Source organism: Martes martes, assembly GCF_963455335.1.
Source record: "Martes martes genome assembly, chromosome: 14".
NCBI lineage: Eukaryota > Metazoa > Chordata > Mammalia > Carnivora > Mustelidae > Martes > Martes martes.
This window is the reverse complement of record NC_137902.1, coordinates 83,990,645-84,011,277: the sequence shown is the minus strand read 5'-3', so window position 1 is coordinate 84,011,277 and position 20,633 is coordinate 83,990,645. Positions and strand designations below refer to the sequence as shown.

Here is a 20,633-nt window from a genome sequence, read left to right as displayed (position 1 = left end):
AACTATCCACCATATTGCTGAATAGTTCCTGACAAATAAATCCGCAGGGGCCTCCTTGTGCCTGCAAGTCGGACAAAACACCTCTTCTTTGTAACTTTGTATCCATTGTACCTTAGCTTACCTTTATCCTCTTCAAAACATAAAGTACAAATTATCTTTTGTTAATACATAAAATATCACTCACTCCAGACATCCCATGGGATTTTAGATGGAAACACACACAGGCATATAACCAACAGTCGTATTTATTTGTTTTACTGCTACTAACATAATTCGTACAGTCCGATTTACTTTTCTAATTTTTGAAAACATCATTAGATTCAGGTTTTTAAAAAGTCTGAAATTTAGAGGAGTAACTTGATTCTCATTTCTTATGTTTGTTGCTTACAGAGAACATTTAAGCATCGTTTTAAAGAGAACAGGCAGAAGGCAGTAAAATACGCCTAAAGGAAAGGCAGAACAGCTCAAAATAAAGCCAAAAAAAGCATCGAAATTTGGCTATGGGATTGATGTCTGAGTCTCCTTTGATTACCTCCTGGTCTAAAGGGATGTGGATACTCGGAGCATCTCGGCCATAATAGGACAAGCTGTCTCTGAAGACCCGGTCTGGAAAGAGCTGGAAACTCTCCAGACTCCAGCTGCCCATCACCCCAGACCTGACAGCCTCTCATTTAAAGACCTCGCCATTCGTGCCCGCCGGAATCTAGACTATCTGCTGAAGACGTTCAGAATAAAAATGTAGAAATGATATAATGTGCCCAGTCAGTGGGGCCTGGGGATCCTCCAGCTGATGGTCTACCAGCTCGAAGTGAAGGTGTATGAGTCCCGGGGGCCCTCAGTCCGGCTCCTTCCCTGAGCAGGTGGAGTACCAGGCACCTGGTAAGACGGCCGGAAGACAGCTGGATCTGGAAGTTCAAGACCTGACCTCGGTTTCGGCTCAGGGCATTATCTCAGGGTCATGAGTTCGAGTCCCGCATTGGGCTCTATACGCAGCACAGAGTTTCCTTGAGTTTCTCTCTCCCTCTGCCTCTGTTCCTCCCTACCCCGTGCTCTCATACCCTCTCAAGTAAATAAATCTTGCAAAGGAAAGGAGAGAAGGGGAGGGGAGGGGAGGGTCACTACTTTCTAGCTACGTTTCCACTCACAAAGCCCTTAACAGCTGATTGTGAAGTAGGTGATCTATTCAGTAATAGCGATGTCTACTCTACCATCTCAAAGCACTGTGTTATATTGAAAAAAGGGAGAATATATAATACAGTGCTTTTAAATTATATAATGCTATAACTATTAACAATTAAGTTGAAACCAGTATTTTCCAAAGATAATTACCAGTTTCGGTTCTTAAAAATTATCTACGTTATGGTGCCTTAGCAGAGACACTTTAATTGCGAGAGTAAGTAAATATAACTCATAGATCAATCAACAAAAATCACCTCAGAGCAGGGGACAAAAAACTCCTGCAGATAACTGAAAACTGTCTAAATTCAAAGCCACTTCCTTGCTCTTCTCATTAGCACATAACAAAACTAAAATAATAACAACAGCATAACTTTGCTTCTTGGGAGTTTCAGCAAACAAGTAACTCGAGACAGGTCATGTTTCTACAGAGCAGAGGGCTTATGTTAAAAACCCACGTGGAGAAAAAAAACAACATGGAAAAAATAGAACTATTTTGATGGGACTATTTGCAGAATGTAATGCATTTTCTTTTGTTCTCCGAACCCGGGCAGGATACGATATAAATAAAGCTGTCTCCGAACTCAGCCAGCCTGCGAATACGGAAGGGCTGTGCTTGCAGGAACCTGGCTCCCAGGCCTGGGATGTGAGTATAGCTACTTACTAGACTTCTAACCCTGAGGAAAGTTCCTAATGTCCCAGTGCCTTGGTTACCTGCTCTGAGGAAGTGTGGTCATCTCAGGAGATACTGTGAAAATTCAGTGACGGCTCTAAGTTACTTTGTGCTGTAATAACCACAAAGGAGGAAGAAGGGCGAGAGACGATCAGTGAACACGCTAGTTAACGTACTAGTCCGCATGCTAGTCCACCAGTCCACTGCGCAGAGAACCGTAACCTCTCTTGAATGAAATCATTTTTATGTGAATGTTATAAAAGGAGATTCTAAAGCAAAGAAGTGTGCAATTCAGAAGGAGGGGAGGGAGGGAACTGCAGCCCTTTGCATCCTGACACCCCAGGGCTCCAATGTGCTTTACTGGATTAATGCATTCTCCAGGTGGGTGGGGACGCTTGGCTCCACAACCGGGTGGCTCTAGACGTCAGTAGTTTCTACTCCTTTCCACGGAATTTCATGCTTTTTTTTCTTCCTAAAACCTATTTTGTTTTCAGCTGCCCACTTTTACCAACTTAGCAACCCTCTCCCCTCTTCTAACTAGCTGCTTTCACTGGAAATCGGGACAATCGACCTTGTAAGACAGAAGTGAACAGATTTGGAAATAATCAATGAAACTAAAAGGCGGCCTACGGAACGGGAGGAGAGACTTGCAAATGACACATCTGATAAAGGGTTAATGTCCAAAACTATAAAGAACTTATCAAACTCAACACCCAAAAAATAAATAATCCAATAAGAAATGAAACGGGCAGAAGAGATGAATAGTCATTTTTCCAAAGATGACATCCAGACGGCCAACAGAAACATGAAAAGATGCCCGACGTCATTCATCATCAGGAAAATGCAAATCAAAATCACGATGAGACACCACCCCACACCTGTCAGAAAGGGGAAAATTACTAACACAGGAAACAACAGGTGTTGGCGAGGTTGTGGAGAGAGGGGAAGCCTCTCACACTGTTGGTGGGAATGCAGACTGGTGCAGCCACTCTGGAAAACAGTATGGAGATTCCTCAAGAAGTTAAAAATGTTAACTATCCTATGATCCAGCAACTGTACAACTGGGTATTTCCCAAGGATACAAAAATACAGATTCAAAGGGGTACATGTACCCCAATGTTTACAGCAGCATTTTCAACAAAGCCAAACTGTGGAAAGAGCCCACGTGCCCATCAACTGATGAATGGATAAAGATGTGGTATATGTATACAATGCAATATTACTCAGCCATCAAAAAAATGAAATCTTGCCACTTGCAATGAGGTGGATGGAGCTAGAGTGTATTATGGTAAGCGAAATAAGTCAGAGAAAGAAAAATGCCATATGATTTCAGTCATATGTGGAATTTAGGAAACAAAACAGATGAAGATATGGGAAAAAGAAAAAAATGAGAGGGGGGAAGCAAACCATAAGAGATCCCTTTAAAAAAAAAAAGGTTTTATTTGTTTGTTTGAAACAGAGAGAGAGAGAGAGAGTGAGTGAGAGACTACAAGCCGGGGGAGAGGCAGAGAGAGAGGGAGAAGCAGGCTTCCCTCTAAGCAGGAAGCCCGATGTGGGGCTTAATCCCAGGACCCTGGGATCATGACCAGAGGCAAGGGCAGACCCTTAACGACTGAGCCACCCAGGTACCTTAAGAGACTCTTAAGGATAGAGGACAAACTGAGGGTTGACAGACGGAGGTGGGTGGGGGAGGGGCTCGATGGGTGATGGGCACTAAGGAGGGCACCTGTGATGAGCACTGGGGGTTACAGGTAAGTGATGAATCCCTAAACTCTACTCCTGAAATCAAAATAAATGAATAAATAATAAAAAATATTTATTGATATGCAATCACCATAAAAGAAAAAGAAAGAAAAAGATTTTGAGAGAAGATCTCTCCAATGAGTGTACAGAAGAAAAAGCCTGTATTCTTTGCTACGCTCAATTACTGAAAACTCCAGGACTCATCTACAGGGAGTGCGGCAACCAGTTTCTGCAGCCGTCTACAAGAGCAAAAAGTGTGGTGCTTACCTCCAGATGTCACTTCCCTTAGAAAACAGGGAAGACTTGATGACTTCCGGCGCCATCCAGGCATAGGTGCCCGCTGCACTCATCTTGGTTGTCCTGTGCCATTCTCTTGCCAACCCAAAATCTGTAATCTTCAACGTTTTATTGCAGAAGTCATCATGCTCTATCTTCTCAAGCAACAAAACTAAAAAAAAAAAAAAAAAAAAAATCAAAGGTGGGCTATTACATATTGTTATAATTTTCTGGTCACACTCTTTCCTTGGCATTGAAGGCACAACCTTCCGCTCAGTCAGCAGCGTAAATGAGAATGGGCTTGTATTCTGCCTTCTTGCCTTACATTATCTGTGCCACAACATTTACTGGGTCACTGGTGCCTGCAGTTACAAGTTAAAAAAAAACAAAACAAAACAAATCAACATGGCTTAGCACTCTATGAATGCTTCTCTTGATGAGAAAGTAAATGATTTCTGGGGGCAAGGAACATTTACTGAGGCATCACCGATAGGGTCAGAAGTCTGTGAGAGTTTCCTTGGTAAGAATACATTGTTTTCTTCCTAGAAGTTAGGCCCTGATCTAAATGCAGAGCGCTTTCTTTTATTTTCTTTTTCTTATTACGTTCAGTTAGCCGGCACATAGTACATCATCAGTTCTTGTTAGCCGTGTGTGATACCCAGTGCAGAGCCCTTTCTACCGAAAGTATTCAAGAGTATCACAAGCAGATGACTCGTCACCATAAATTATTAAACAGGATCTTAGAGTAAACTTGCAAAATGCTTATAGATTTTTAACTCATAAAGGTATTTTATCTAGGATTACTTTACTAAAGCTCAAAATATAGCAGGAAGTAGAAACTTTAGAGAAATGTCATCTGGACGCTAGCTTTCCTCGCCCCCCAGCCTCCTGACAAAATACAGACCCCTCGAGAGCCACTTGCGGTAGCAGAACTCCCACCACGGTCCCTGCCAAAGTCACCTCTGACTTCTGCACCAGACTGTTAGCTCTGAGAGAGTGAGTGTATGAGAGAGAGCGGGGGTTGGGGGGGGAGCTGGTATGGATGGGAGGACGATGGGGACAGACATGTTCAATTCTCATTCGTAGTCACCCGTCCACTCCGCGTCTCATCTTATTAAGAGCAGAGGCTGAATGCTCTCAAATGAACACAACACGCACATTTTTTTAAAAGATTTTTATTTATTTATTGGACAGACAGAGATCACAAGCAGGCAGAGAGTCAGGCAGAGAGAGAGGAGGAAGCAGGCTCCCCGCTGAGCAGAGAGCCTGATGTGGGGCTCAGTCCCAGGCCCCTGAGATCATGACCTGAGCCGAAGGCAGAGGCTTAACCCACTGAGCCACCCAGGCGCCCCGACACGCACATTCTGATACTTGCCCTGTGCTCATGCTAGTCCCACCTAATACAAATGACAACAAATTAATAAGAGAGTTGCTAACAAGTGTGGAGTATTCCTGTATGCCTCGCACACATCCATGATTTCATTCAATCGTCATAAAAATCCCAAGGGATAGGCCTTCATTATCTAAAGACGATCAGTACTGAAAAAAATAAAGCCGCAGAATGAATCCACTGAAGCAGTAATCCAAATTTCATTGTAAACAGGGCAAATGGGGTATCGTTATTCAGGTCTTACCTTGAAAAATAAAATGAAAATAAGTCTTTTTCATCGTTTGGTTTTTTTAGAGAAAGGATGTTTACGTCATTGTTGTAACCACGTGCTAACTCTTGGGAGGGTAAAAACAAAACACATGGGGGGTGTCCTGTAGAATTAATTATCAAACAAAATTGAAGCGAGGCATAAGACATTCTCCGTCTTTGATTTTTGGAACATGATCCTAAAGAGGACCATATTCCCAGACGTTAGTTGTAAGAATAACGAGCATTTACCAAGTACATTCATTCTGTGTGTCAAATGCATTTACAGCTACTTCAATCATGAAATCCACACCGCAGTACAATAGGTATTTACTATTTACCATTCTGTGCTTCACAGATAAGGGGGCCGAGACACAGGTGTTGCGAAAGCGTCCAAGGTCACGGCTGAGGAGCAGTGACGCTCTCGAAGCAGTCTGACCCCAGAGACACACACTCCTAACCACGGCGGCATTGCTCCGAGGGTGGCTTTTATCAGGTTCTCAGGAGAGCTTTCTGTATCCGTTGGAAATCTCTCTCCATTCAGGTGCCTATTCTGTTCTCTCTGTCTTCTGTCGTTGCAAGATCACCACCCGATCCCCGTGGAGGGACTACGGGGTCGTGAGGAAGGGCGTGCACTGCTCAGCCACACGGCTTGGTTCAGATTCCCCCCTTCTGTTTCTTTGTCTGTTTCTGGCAGGAATCGTGATAGTGAGGTTGTAGTGGGCAAGAGATGAATATATAACAGTGTTTGAAAGAGTGTTTTGTGACCAGCACGCACACGCACACACGCACACACACCCTTTATCAATACGTTTGAAAGTGTTATTAGTCATACGTCTTTCCAAATCACCTTCACGGACTTCAGGGAATCCTCTTATCTTTCTCAAGACTTGAAATTTCACTCTGCAATGGACTCGTATTGTGTTTGCATCATATTGTCAAATATTTATACTAATAAACGGTCATAAAAGTCCAAGAGTTAATGCAACTGGAGAGAGCCAACACTAGATTTCAACAGGAAGAGGTGTTTGAGTGGGGACTGGCACAAGTTGCCAATACTGAATGAATACTGCGGTGTTGTAACATTTCTTTCCCCAACTGACCTTCTAACCGTGGGATTTAGAGAGCAACCCCCCTCCCCGCTCTACTCTTATACCCATTACACAGATGACGGTTCAGCTTTAAGATGGTTTTTGTGCCTGCCCGTGGTTACACGGTTGGGAAGCAGCGAGGCCAAAATCCTACTGGTTTTCCTGCTTGTCATCTCAACACTGTACTATACAGAGAAGGATGGAGGGCGGCTGCTGGGGAGACTCACCTCCGTTTGGAACAGCCTCTTACGCTTTCTGTCCGTCTATACTGTACCTATTCTCAAGGCCCAGCTGGGAAAACCTTGCCGGGCAGCCTACAAAATAGTGACTACTTCATCTCCCCAGTCATTCATTACCCACGTATTATGTTGTTTTGTCCGTTATCTTTTTGTATAAGACTTATTGCCCTAAATCATATACGAAAGCTACCTAGTCCTAGGAACTGCGTTTTACAGATTTCCCCTGTGTCCCTCTCCATTGACTGCTCCGTGGACTAGCGGACAATAGTGATAATTATCGCCAGTTCTCACACGAAGAATACTGCCTCCCATTTACCGGTCCTCTTCTACGGTAGTCGTTTCACACACTGAACATCGCATTTCACCCTCACACAGTTCTATGAAGTGGGAATCGTCATCTCCAGCTTACAGTCTAGATACATGATCCAAAGCACGCGGCTGCAATTCAGAGCCAGATTCCAGACCCCATCTGCAGACGGCTTCCCCAGCCTTCCGCAAAACTGATAAAGCTGTCAGCTGTAGGAAGGGAGCAAAAGGACCCAGTATTTCATTTTGCAGATCGGTTAAAAAATTAATTTTGAACTTCCCTTCCTTCCACATCCGCTTAGGGCATACTTCTTTCTCAGTCCTTACTCTTATATCAAGAAGAGCAAAATATCTCGTCCCTGAAAACCCTAAGTACTTAAGCCACAGAAACAAACAAACAAAAAATCAAATAAGCTACTTCATCGCAGTGTGACATTTCCCCGCTTATAACACTGCTAATTTCATTTTTAAACAACGGTTATTTTTACCACCAAAAAGAACCCCAAATCAATGATCAAAATGGCCTGTAGTTCTGTCAAACTTTGTTTTCCAAGACATTGTCACGTGTGTCCTTCACTCTCACAAACGGCCACCTAGGGAGGCATGAGGAAGCACTGATTAAAACAGGCATAAAAATCGGACTGTCCCTCCCCAGGCCCCAGGAAGGCCTGGCAGCCCTTGAGAAGCAAAGCCCAAGAATGCCCCCAAAAAGTGAAAACAGAAATAAAAGTGAGAACTAAAAACAAAACATTTAAAACTGACCGCTTTCTAAATGTATGTCAGGACACAACATGCTATGGGCAGCCTTTGTACTGACGGTTTCCGAGCGTCCCTCCCCCCATGCCCACCCCAGTCCAGATTTCCACGGGAGCTAAGTGCCTCCACACGTTGCACAGAAAACAAGTTAAAATAACACTGTGATTGCCAAACGCTTAGAGTTCCATGAAAGGCCCATTGTTTCAGATTCTATTTCAGAGGTGTTCGGCAGAATTCCTGAAATTCCTTATCTTTTGGGCAAAGTGACCGAAACCAAAAATAGCCAGTGCCCCGACAGGTAGCTTCAGGCACCTGGCCAGGTTTCAGCCTGGGGACTCCGGGGTGGCAGCCAACTTCCGCTTCCTGCCGTGCCCCAGGAAAGGCCCCAGCACCCCGGCCTACCACCAGAAGTTATAATGTACAGACCAGGCACATAAACTTTTTTGGCCACAGAAATGGTAAAATTCTTGTGGGTAACCTAGCGACGGGTGTCGGAGCCCCCTTTTGTGAGACTTCAGTGAAGATTTTTGACCCTTGTTAGCCCTGTTCTCGAACAATCAGCCTTTACAACCTTGTACTTACTCTACTTATTCAACCATGAGGCACGTGGTTTTTCCGGCTCCTTTGAAGTTCCACACTGCTATTTTCAGAATTATAGCATATAATGTATATATATATTTTTAAAGCAATTACACTGTATCCGTTCTATTTTTTCAACATTTATGGGATCGCTGTGTCCAAATTCCATTTGAGTCAAATGGGTTAGTTTCAATTAATCTTTAACTAAGAATATATTATCAAAAAAAAAAAAGGTAGTAAGAAAGCAAACGGGTTTGAGAAAAAGCAAAATGTGGAAGAATATAGTATTAATGAACATAATTTTCTCAGCCAAAGGAAGGTTGCTCTGAGAAGTTCAAGTCTGAAAGCAAGCACCCGCGGGGAATAAGTCCTAGGTCCACATCACCACATTTGGTATCATTACTTTCCATCTGTCCTTCACTGGCGCCGTCTTGTCTCCCCCAACCTGCACTCTGCTCACTCACTCCCCAGTCTATGGAGGCAAATGCAAACTTTCTTCCCGGCCTTCGAGCCCCTTCTGGACCTCATTCGAAAGGACCTCTCCAGATTCTGTGTCCTCTACGATGAAGCCTGCGTCTTAACAATTCTGTGTATTGCTGGCCACCTCTGGAAAAGACAACATTGTATCCCGGCGTCCGCTGCGTAGAACCCTCTCCCCTCCCACCTTCCATGAAAACCACCCGGGGTGGGCACCCCACTTCCTGCGGGCGCGTCAGGGCACCCGCACTGCTGTCCCACTGCGGTGTTAACCGGGAGACCACTTCAAGTCCATTAGCCTGTGGAACCTCCAATTCCCCTTCTCTTAAAAAAGAAAAAAAAAAGGGCAACCTCCTCACTCTCCTCCTGGTCCGGTATTCCAGGAGTCAATAAATACCTTCTCCCCTTGGCTGCCTTCCCGCATGACCACAGCTAGAAGGTCCCACTTTTAATGCCCTGAAGCTCTACCGTCATGTCGTACCCTACCTGTTCCTCTCATCTCTCTGATTAAATTATAAGCAACTGGGGGATAGAATCTGCACCTAATTAATGTTATGTATTGATTTACTGATGCTACACACAAGCCGTCCATCTCTGTTAAGTGAATGGGCACATAGATAGTATAAGGGGGAAAACGGCGTATGAAGAAGACGAGTTACCAGCTTTCTCACATGAAGTCAGCTGCTACAACAGAAAACCAACTCGCCGCTGCACTCCCAAAACAGTATTAGGAAACACAGACCGTTTTAAGGAGAATTACAACAGAATAGTTGTTTTGAATTCCTGTCTGTCTGTGGCATTCGACCTCGTGGATCATCCTTCTCTGAAACACGTTCTTCCCTGACCTCCAGAGCATCCACGGCTCCCTGGGGCTCCCTTTCTCTTCCAACCACTCCTTTTTCTGATTCTTCCTATCTCCCTGATCTCTCATTACTGCAGACCGCCGGGACTAGGGCTTTGGATCTCTGGTCTTTCTATCTACCCACCCCCCAGCTAATCTCAGCCCACCTCAGGGCTTTAAATACCATCCGGACACAGGTGACTCCCAGATTCACCTCCGCCCTGGTTTCCCTTCCATCTCTCGTCAACGCCGCAGCAGCACGTTCTGCTAGAAAGCAGGGCAGATAGATCCCAGTCCTCAGTCCGAAGCTCTCCACGGTCATGGTAAAGTCAAAGGTCTTGCAAGACCTGCCCGACCTGACCCCCCACCCCCTCCTGTCCTCCTGTTCTCCTTCCGTCCTCTCCTGCCACACTGGCCTCCTGCTTTGGGGATTTTGCAGTTGATGATGACACGTGCCCTCACTTCTTCAGGTTTTCCTGATCAGCCACATTTTCTGGAAGGCCACCCTTACCCATCTAACTTAAAACCTCAACTGCTCACCTCAAGAGACTCACCTCTTCAATCCTACGCTTTTAGTTTTCCTACTAAAGCACTTTCCCACTCCCCAACATGCTACATCTCTTACTGTTTCTCGGTGAACGTCTGTGCTGCTTTCTGGAATGTAACGTCTGGGAGCAGAGGAAAGCATTTCTGCTTTTCTCCTGACCGATCAGGAGCCTCAGAGGGTTCCTGGCCCATTGTACACGTCCATAAACAGCTGCTGCATGAATGAATGAGCTGGCTTGCTGGATACAAGAAGACGGACTTCTCTACAGAAAATAGAGATGTGATTGCCTAATATAGAGCTTCACCTTGCTCTCGTGCCAGAAAGAAAAGCCACCATACAAACCTTTTTATGGACACATACCACGCTCAGTTTTAACAAGAAACCTTTTTACATTTCATTGTGTGTGCAAATCTAGCTCAATATTTGTGTCCCCTCAGTATTTTCACCAAGTAGGTGCAAAGCAAACTGAGGGAGGAAGTCTTCGACAGTATCCTATGCTAGTATATTCGTGAACAGAAAGTCATATACCTGATATTATGTGATTCAACATTTGCAGAAAACCTGAAACTAAATAAACTCCTTCATATCGCCTTGAGCCAGTAATGACTCAAACATTCCTGTATGCAATCAAGATACTTCCCCACATGGCGTGTGATTTGGTCTTTTTCCAATAGCTTAGAAAAGCAAATGGCAATGAAACCCGGTAGTGAAACAGTTACAATAGCAACATAGTACTTCATGCCTCCTCCTTGACCCTCAACTTATCAACCCAAGTTACCAGCGGACCTGCCAAAGCGCTCAGATGGCAGCACTCCTACAGAGAACAAAGCTGCAGGCTGTTTCCTCATACTGCTGGCTGGCCCCCGTCAAGCAAATTAGCCACATCAAAAAGACCCTCACCCCTGTGCAAGAAAAACAAATATGTGATTACCCGGCACTATATATTGCTGAACGACTAATAATAATGTTCTTAAGATGATAGAGAGTTGTAGAAAACTGCTAAGTATCGATGAGTTCACACACACACAAATGAGATATTTAAAGCACTCAAAGTGTTCTTAAACGATATATAAAAATGAGCATAGTCACCAACTTCCACTGAGATTGTGTCTTACAGTTTTCTAAATACTTTAACATAGACCAGGTGTTGGCAAACTATATCCCATGGGCCAAATCCAGCCCAATGCCTATTTTTGTAAATAAAGTTTTATTGGAACACGGTCACATTCATTTTCACATACTGTCTCTAGATGCTTTGGGCTACAACAGCAGACTTGACCAGTTGCAAGAGAGACCTTATGGTCCACAAAGTCAAAAATATTTATTATCTGGATCTTCATAGGGACAGTGTGCCAACCCCGGCAGTACACTGTCTCACTTTATCCTCACATCACCTTATTCAGGAAGTCAGGGCTGTGAACCCACAGCTGGTGAGTTGTGGAGTCAGAGGGCAAACCTCAGACACCACAATGACACTATTTGTCACCGAATGTCAAAGGAACAAATGCATAAAGAGATTCCCTTCCCCAGAGACACAAGCCCAGAAAAAGCTACCCATAGTCTCACCTGGTGCCTTCTATGACCAACTGTGCAATTTCATCAGACACTTAACCAGATTTGAGATGCAGTCTGGGTTCATGGAAGGATTTATATAGACCGACCCAGAGAACCCTCAGAAGGAACCCAAAATCTGGCCCTTTGAATAGCAGTTTCCAAACTTGGCTCTGCTTTTAAGGCATCTAGAAGATTTCTAAATATATATATGTTGTTGGGGATCCGAGTGGCTCCCTAAGTATCTGCTTTTGGCTCAGGTCATGATCCTACGGTCCTGGGATCAAGCCCTGCATCCGGCTCCCTGCTTGGTGGGAAGCCTGCTTCTCCCTCTCCCCCTCCCCCTGCTTCCGTTCCCTCTCTCACTGTGTCTCTCTCTGCCAAATAAATAAATAAAAATCTTAAATATATATATACATATATATATATATATATATATTGCTTCATCAAAAGCTCAGATGGATTAATGGAGGGATAGGGATAGGGTTAGATCTGTGTTAAAGCAAATCGATAAAACACAAATGGTAGACTCTGGGTGGTGAGGATGTAAGTGCTCACTTCAAGCGCCTTCAATTTCACATTTCAATATTTTATAAATAAAATATCGGGGGGAGGGGAATTCATTGCTTGTTCCCAACCAAGGTCAACTAAATCAGAACATCCAAAAGTGAGACAGAGAGTTTTATTTTTTAAAAGCTCACGAGGAGCTTCTGATGCTAGCATGGGAACAACCCCTCCAGAGTCCCACTCTCTCCCAATAGAACTGATCACCTAGCCTGGGCGGGGGGGCGGGGGATCTCAAAGTAGGGACCCCTGGGCAACCCTAAGGTAGCAACAGATTAAATACAGAAGCAGACAGGAACATCCATTTGTCTTCTATTAAGTCTGGCATCAGAGTGAGCTTTGAAAGTGTAAAACAGCAGTGCCACTCTCCCTTCTAAATTTCTTTTGGAAAATAAGACTTTTCTTCCATTAAAAATGCTACGCTAATATGTCATGGGTCTGTTATTTTTATATTATTGAGCATTTTTAAATGTATCATGTTAAGGTTCTAATTTGGTAAACACCAGCAGCTATCACCCATGTAAACAAGAGTTCCTCGCGGGCCTGAAAACAAACACTGGAGAACTGCTCATCCAGGCAACAGATGGAGAAGATAAATGCTGAGGCTCCAGGATTAGAGGCTCTGGATTCAGCTCTCTGACAAGGGAGCTTCACAGAGGCAATCAAACCCCGGCTTCATTCTCTCCGCCTGTAAAATGGGAATAAAACACCGACCTCAAAAGTTGCTGTGAAGAGTAAGTGTGGATCGAGGCTGGGCAGCACCCGGTACCTGGTAAGGCTCGAGATACTCGCGAGCCCTTGTGCCTGAGACCATTCCTTCAGTAAGGCAGCCGAGGTGAAGCAGTATTTGGAAAAGATGAATTCTTAAAAATGACGAAATTCTCACTGATTGGAAGTCCCCTGTACAAATGTGTTTCAAGCGCCACAACGAAACCAGCACAGCTCTGCCGGCCTGTCTGGGAACCCTTCCCCTGCCCCCCAACACTCCTTTATGGGGGTGTTTCACCTTGTGGGAGGGCCTGAGGGCTGGGGAGATTTTGAACTGAAAATCGTCAGACTGGCCTGGTAAATCTCGTCACTGTTTTCTAACCCTCGTGAACCAGAGGGAGAAACTGCTCTAAACCAACTCACCAGATGAATATTGATTATAAAAAACTAGGTTCCAGTCGTAAATGATAAACAATTTACGTCAAACCAATGTCTAAGAATTTTAATGTTTACTGCCCTACTGATAACCTGTGATAGTACAGTCATAAAGCAAATTATCCCAAGCTTATACTTCTCTTTTCTGTAGAGGTGTTACTCTCCCAGCAGAGCAGACCACTTTCCCCCCCAAAACCTGCCGTGGTTGGCTCTTGTTGGGCTCTCCGTGTTAGGATGGCGTTCCAGTCGCCTACCCACTCCCTGCTGGCTTCAACGCCTGTTTCCTTCCCAGAAAACCCCCTGTCTACCTTTCCTTCTAGCTGCACTCAACTACTTTCGGTTCCCTAAAAAAAGCCCTATGTTTTCATGCCAGTTTTCCCACAAATGCTTTTGATGGGTTGAAGAAGCACCAAACAGATGTTCCCTCCGGGACTCTGTCCATACCCCAGAGAGGAATTCAGCAGACAGCGTTAGAAATCAAGACATTCGGGCTCAATGACGTTACACGACACCAGTAATTGAACCCAGGTCTCAAGGACTTCGAAGGCGACGTTCCTGCGGGTGACTGCACTGTTCCAGAGAAGTTCAACACCTGCATGCTGGTGCGAGAAGAGAAAGTGGGGCTCGCAGACACCTTCTGAAGTGGATGGAGGGGTTTCCCCCTCCTCGTACCTTCACATGCTTTGATACACTTGACAATGACTGCAGACACGATCAGATGTGTACAGTGATGACTGAGTTTGCATAATCCTGAACCAAATAACTGACCCCCCGCCCTTATAACTAGAAAAAAATGAGTGGTGGCCTAGTTTTTTTTAATATGTAAGTATGAAAATGGTAGGGGATGATGTGGGGACCGTTTGTCATAGCTATTCTTCTAAAAATATATCCTTTAGCTTTTTTGTTTATAAGAAGCAGGTTAGCTTTTGCCATCACTGGGGTATCTGTGCTGACCTCCCGATGCCCCCTGGAGTGGGAAGAGGCCATGGCATGAAGCTACACGTCTGGAATAAAAGAACAGACGAGAGGAGAAAGAAGACGTGTGTCTTTTAACCGATAAAAGTGTAATTAATAGCTCCTCCAAATCACCTCAATGAGCTATTTAAGCACCTTATTTGGAGATTACATTTCCTATAATTTTCTCAAATAGTTCCTTTATTTACACTGTATTAATGAGAAAATTTTTTCAAAAAATTATATCCCTTTTGTAGTTTTAGTAAGAGCTCTAAACTGCATTTGCTACTAAATGTAACTATGTCCATTTATTTATTGTAAATGCCATTGTAGATAATAATACATATAAGAATTATTCCCCAGAAGGCTTAAAAAAAAAAAAAAGCAAGCTAAAAAGGTGCTTACTCATTGAAATAAAAAATATAAAATTAAGTAGGTATCAAAATTTGTGGTTCAGGGGCGCCTGGGTGGCTCAGTGGGTTAAAGCCTCTGCCTTTGGCTCAGGTCATGATCCCAGGGTCCTGGGATCGAGCCCCGCGTCAGGCTCTCTGCTCAGCAGGGAGCCTGCTTCCCCCTCTCTCTCTGCCTGCCTCTCTGCCTACTTGTCATCCCTCTGTCAAATAAATAAATAAAATATTTTTTAAAAAATTTGTGGTTCAGTTTCTCCTGGAATGTTTATTTTTGATAAAACCACCATCAGCAGTACAACACAGTAAGCAATATTTAAAAAAAACAAAAAACGAAACAACAGAAAAAAACACATTATGCCACGCAATCTTCTTTCAATACTGAATTATGCCAGAAAAACACAGACTAAATTCTAATAATTCAAACCAGCCTCAGTAAGTCACATATCACACTAGTTTATCTTCCCTCCTCCTCGATAACTTCCCTGAAAACCACTCCCCGTTCCTAGCACCCTGGGTGAAACCACCGCATTCTTTGAAAGGAGCCACCTTGACAGCCTTCACGGGGGCCAACTTCAAGTCCGTCTTTCAAGCAGCCGGAGGAATCCTGTAAACACAGCATCAGATCCCACCTGTCCCCTGTACAGAACTCTCCCAGGCTCTGGACAGATGGCACTGAGAGTGGGATGCCCATAGGTCATGGCCAGAAGCCCCACCGGGATGACCTCTACTCCTCCCTCTGCTTCGGCCTCCCAGCTTTCCCTCCACTCCCCAGGAAGTGAGGGTCCTTACCCTCCACCCTCCCTTTGCCTGGATCTTTGCTTGACTTCTTCTTCCTCCTCACCCACATCTCTGTGTCACTCCTCAGAGCGTCTGCTGTCCACCACCCCGTCTCATGGGCGTCCTCATCCTTGGCCTCACCACCACCTACCCCATCATGCTTACTAGTATTTGACATTGCATGGCTACCATCTATCTTTCCCACGAGACTATGCCCGATGCCAACGGGGATGCGGTCGTCTGGTTGGTCCCCGTGTCCCCAGGGTCCAGAAGTGGCTGGGGGGTAAGGGGAGGCTCAAGACATATTGAACAAGGGGCGCCTGGGGGGCTCAGTGGGTTAAGCCTCTGCCTTCAGCTCGGGTCATGATCTCAGGGTCCTGGGATCGAGCCCCATATCGGGCTCTCTGCTCAGCAGGGAGTCTGCTTCCCCCTATCTCTGCCTGCCTCTCTGCCTACTTGTGATCTCTCTCAAATAAATAAATAAAATATTTTTAAAAAAAGACATATTGAACAAATGCACAGTGATTTTTCTCTCTTCCCTGCATGCACAGAGAACCGTCCATGTTCACAGGAACCCAGCGTTGTTTCATACTCCTCTCTCATTGTTGCACATAGACAGACTTAGCACAGTATTTTCTACACAATTCGTATCCAGGGAGTGCCAGGGCCTAGCATTTAAGCAAAATGATGCTTAAATCTTGGTCATTTGGTTCAACTTTCAATCTCTTACTGTTAGAAAAGGAACAAAGTTGTTTGTACCATCAAAACACAGCTCTTATTTAAACATAAACACTGTCTCCCACATACGATAAAACTTAAAAGAAGACCAAAGAGGAAAGAGGAAAGAAAACATGTCAAGAACTGTATCTTCCTAGGACAAACTTAAACATTTGTTTTAAACAGTAATTTCAACTAACGTGGCTCCAGGTCGTTTTACACTGGCTCTTTGTGGACTCCAGAATGAAGATAAAATTCAATATTGATTTTTAAAACCTTGTTTACATTATTATTAACTCACTGCCACCATTAGCAAATAACCAATAAATTCAAACAAAACACACTGTAATAGGGTTTCTGCTGTTCTCAAAAGTCTGAACAAGAAGTCATGGATTCATGGACCACAAGAGAAGTCCCAAAGTGTCTGCATTTATTCGCTGAATTAACACCAGAGAGAGAGGATAAGGCACTGTGCTGGGCACTGTGATGTGCACATTTTAGGCCCTATGCAAAATGTGCCTGTTATAGTCACTAAAAACTATAGTAATGGTCATATTGTAAGAAATATTTGGCTAGGCTAGTGACCAAGCCCATTATGTCTTTTTCAAAGTGCAACAATTTAAAGCAAAGGCGACCTTGCCTGACAATTATAGAAATTAAAATGCTCCAGGAAGTTTGGCAATTTCTTCTGAGCGTGGAAAGTCTTTCAAAAAACTAAGTTGCGGCATATAACCACCTCCAAATGACATATCTACCATCTCTGTTCTGCTGTTCAAGTCTCCTGCTGTCAATAAAAACCATTTACCCGTGTTCTTATTCCAGGGTCATGGTATTTCTTTTTTCCCATTTAATAGTATTAATACTTTGAAAGTTCTTAATTCATATAAAAAGGTTATGATTGGAACATGGATTAATCTACCCTTCTATGTGTTTACGAACATTAGCAAACATGCCAATGGGACAGATCATAGGGACCTCACGCATTATCACAACGCAACAAAACCAACCAAGCGTAATGAAACAAATAACCGTTACAGGCCCTTTTGCTCTTTTTGGCCTAAGGATCAGTCTAACTCTAACCGTTTGCCTGTGTTGGTCATCTGATGTCCTATCACAGGATCAGTCTGCAGAAGCCAGGTCCCATGTCTATCACAGAACTGCCACAAACGGCAAGACTGCCCAGGTAATGATGCTCTTTTTTGCTGTCCTTAAAATAACCTGGTTTTGCAGAATATAACCAGCAGAGAAGGGCTTGCAGGACATCGCTGGCGAGAGAGCTTATGGGACCCACAGACAGCGCACACAGGCCTTGCTCGGTGGTAGCAAGTTAAACACATTGTTCACTGAAAGCACATTTTAGGAAATAAACACCAGCTGTAGGGTCTGAAGCACTGACAAAAATTGACAAAATTGACCAAAATAAGTACATTGAAAACCGTGCTATGTCTTTATCATCCCACAGTCCAAAAGTAAACAATTCTGGAGTCCTTTATGTGTCCTCTGTTCGAACTCTAAGAACACACGCTACTGCTGCCATGCTCTAATGCCGTCTCTTGTTTGAATCTGCTTCTGACACTTGACCAGTTGTCATCTAAATTATAAGGTTATAATTTATACTGGGGGTTAGCAGGAGGCATAAAATAAAATCCAAAGCAAGTATCCAACGCTTACATGTAGTTACCAACACTTAAGTAATCCGATTCCCATAACGAAAGTGCCACCTTCATCATTTTCAAGTTAACTTTACGAGCGGAAGAATTTCGAAGAGGAAAAAGAATGTACACAAACATGAAACAAGCACATCATTTCTTCTTGTCACTCTTCTTCCTGCAGACTTGGGGAAGGACAGTGTTTCCCTTTGGGTTAGCGCCTGTCCTAGCAGGTTTTACCAGGTTGAAAGACATGCGGCTGTGGTAGGCCAATGCCAGTTCTGGCTGCATTTTTAATCTTTCATGCGATTTCATTCCATCCTGAGACTACGAGGTGATCTTCAATGTTCAAGAACCAACTTTAAACGAGGATCCCATTGGGTCTTTTATAAAGAGGTGAAATTTAATAGGATTTGGGTTTAGCTCATTTGTCAGTTCTCTGTTGACAGCTAGAAAATCCACCCTGACTTATAAACAAAGTAAACGACACAGACCAGGTCTTCAAGAGTTCAAGTACTTGTGCAAGGACCCCACGCGTGTCTAAGCCTACATGTGCATGTTGGCCCAAAGGCTGTTTCTTGCCCGGAGACGATCCATCAACACTCAAGCCACCAAACGAAGGATAAAAGCATATTTTGTGGGCAGAGATGTCTGAGTGAAAAGTCTGTGGAAATGTCAAGGGACATGAAGCCATGTTTAAAGTGGTAAAGAGCGACCTCAATTCAGCACCTGTAAGTAAAGCTGAAGGAAAGGAGGAGTTTGATGAAACAGAGAAGGAGGGTCATGGGTTCCTCACAATCTCAGGAAGGCTTCGGTTTGCAGTTGCACAAAACGACCCACTTATGGTACCTAAAGGCCAAAGAGCACCCTGAGGTTTAGAAGATCCAACTACTTTACAACTGTGTAGTCAGCAAGCAAGTCTGATCTGCATTTTTTTTTTAAGGCGCCCAAAAAGCAACAAAGCAAAGTCAAGGTAAGCGTCACCTGCCCCAAGGCAAGTAACCAAGGTCCAGCCGGACCTTCGGGCCCCGGAAAGCGGGCACAGAAGGTGCTGCAGGCGCCGGGAGGCTGACCCCCGCCTCCTTCCACCTGGCTCAAGGCCGGGAGGGGCCGGCCCAGGACTGGCACCGAGGAGGGCTTCGCGGGGCGAGGCTGCGTCCCCCCCACCTCCGCCCCCCACCCCCGGCCCACTTACTGTTGCTGGACTTGAGGTCCCGGTGCAGGATGGACACGACGGCCTCCTCGTGCAGGTAGAGCATGCCGCGGGCGATCTGCACCGCCCAGTTGACCAGCACGTGCGGGGGGATGCGGCGCGCGCGGCGCGGGCCTGGCGCGCGGGGGTCCGGCGCGGCGTTGGCGGCGGCCAGAGCGCGGTTGAGCGCTCCGCCGCGGGCGAACTCGAGCACCAGGCAGAGGTGCGGCTGCTGCAGGCACACGCCGCGCAGCTCGATGATGTTGGGGTGCCGCAGCATGGCGAAGAGCCGCGCCTCCCGCCGCACGCTCTCGGCCGCCGTCGCCGCGTCCTGCTCCGGGTCCCGGCGCGCCGCCTTCACCGCCACCTCCCGGCCCTGCCAGGTGGCGCGGTACACCTGCCCGAAGCCGCCGGCGCCGATGAGCTCGCGGAGCTGCAGCCGCTCGAAGTCGACGTGCGCGGGCGAGCCGGGCCGCGGCGGCGGCGGCGGGGGCGCGGGCAGGGCGGCCGGGCAGGGCGCCACGTAGTTGGCGGGGAAGATGCCGAGGCGCCGCTGCACCTGGCCGGCCCACCAGCCCTCGTCGCCCGACACGGCGGCGTCCTGCGACAGCACCTCCACCAGCTGCCCGCGCCGCAGGCTCAGCTCGTCCTCGCCGCGCGCCTCGTAGTCGTACAGCGCGGCCCACAGCCCCGCTCCCGCCGAGGCCGAGGCCGAGGCCGAGCCGCCGGAGGAGGCGGACGACGACGACGCGGAGCCGGCGGGGGCGCCCCGGGCCGGGGACACCGGCCCGTCAGCCGCGCCCTCGGCGCCCGGCAAGGCCATGGCGGGGCAGCCGGGAGGGCGACGGCGGAGCGGGGAGACGGGCTCAGCCTCCGGGGCGGCCGGGGGCGCGCATGGTCCGGCAAGGAGGGGGAGTCGGGGCTCGGGGACGCGGGGGCTCGCGGGCCCAGCGGAGGCCCCGGCCTCAGCCCGCGTTCCGCCTGGTCCGCCTCTGCTGCTGCAGCGGTCCCCGCGGCCGCCGGCGAGGTCGCCCCATGGTGGCGCGCTGGGCCTGCGGCGGGCCTGCGGCTGTGGCTGGGCCTAGCCGCCTCCCGGGCCCGCCCCTCCGGCCGCCCCGCCCCGCCCCGCCCGGCCAGGACCCGCCCCGCCCGCTCGGGGCCCGCCCAGACCCGCGGGTCCCCGCCCGCCGCCGCCGCTCGCGGGCTGGGTGCGCCGCGCCCCTTGGGCCCGGGAGGCGGAACCGGCCGTGGCTGCACGAGGTTTTCGAGAAAAATCAAGCCAAGGGAGAGGCTGGGGGGAGTCCACGGTCCTCCAAAATGCAGGGCAGCGGCGAGG

General features: G+C 46.6%; 1 protein-coding gene across 1 annotated transcript in view; it reads right to left on the bottom strand.

Moving 5' to 3' along the window:
* Positions 1-20,345, bottom strand: part of MAP3K21 (mitogen-activated protein kinase kinase kinase 21) — a 48,706-nt gene extending 28,361 nt beyond the window's left edge. Inside the window, exons 1-2 of the mRNA XM_080823165.1 lie at positions 19,301-20,345; positions 3,860-4,040 (exon numbers count right to left, since the gene is read on the bottom strand). Coding sequence (XP_080679291.1) covers positions 3,860-4,040; positions 19,301-20,120 — 1,001 coding nt within the window. The 5' untranslated portion in view covers positions 20,121-20,345. The remainder of the gene's footprint in view (positions 1-3,859; positions 4,041-19,300) is intronic.
* Positions 20,346-20,633: the final 288 nt, after the last annotated feature.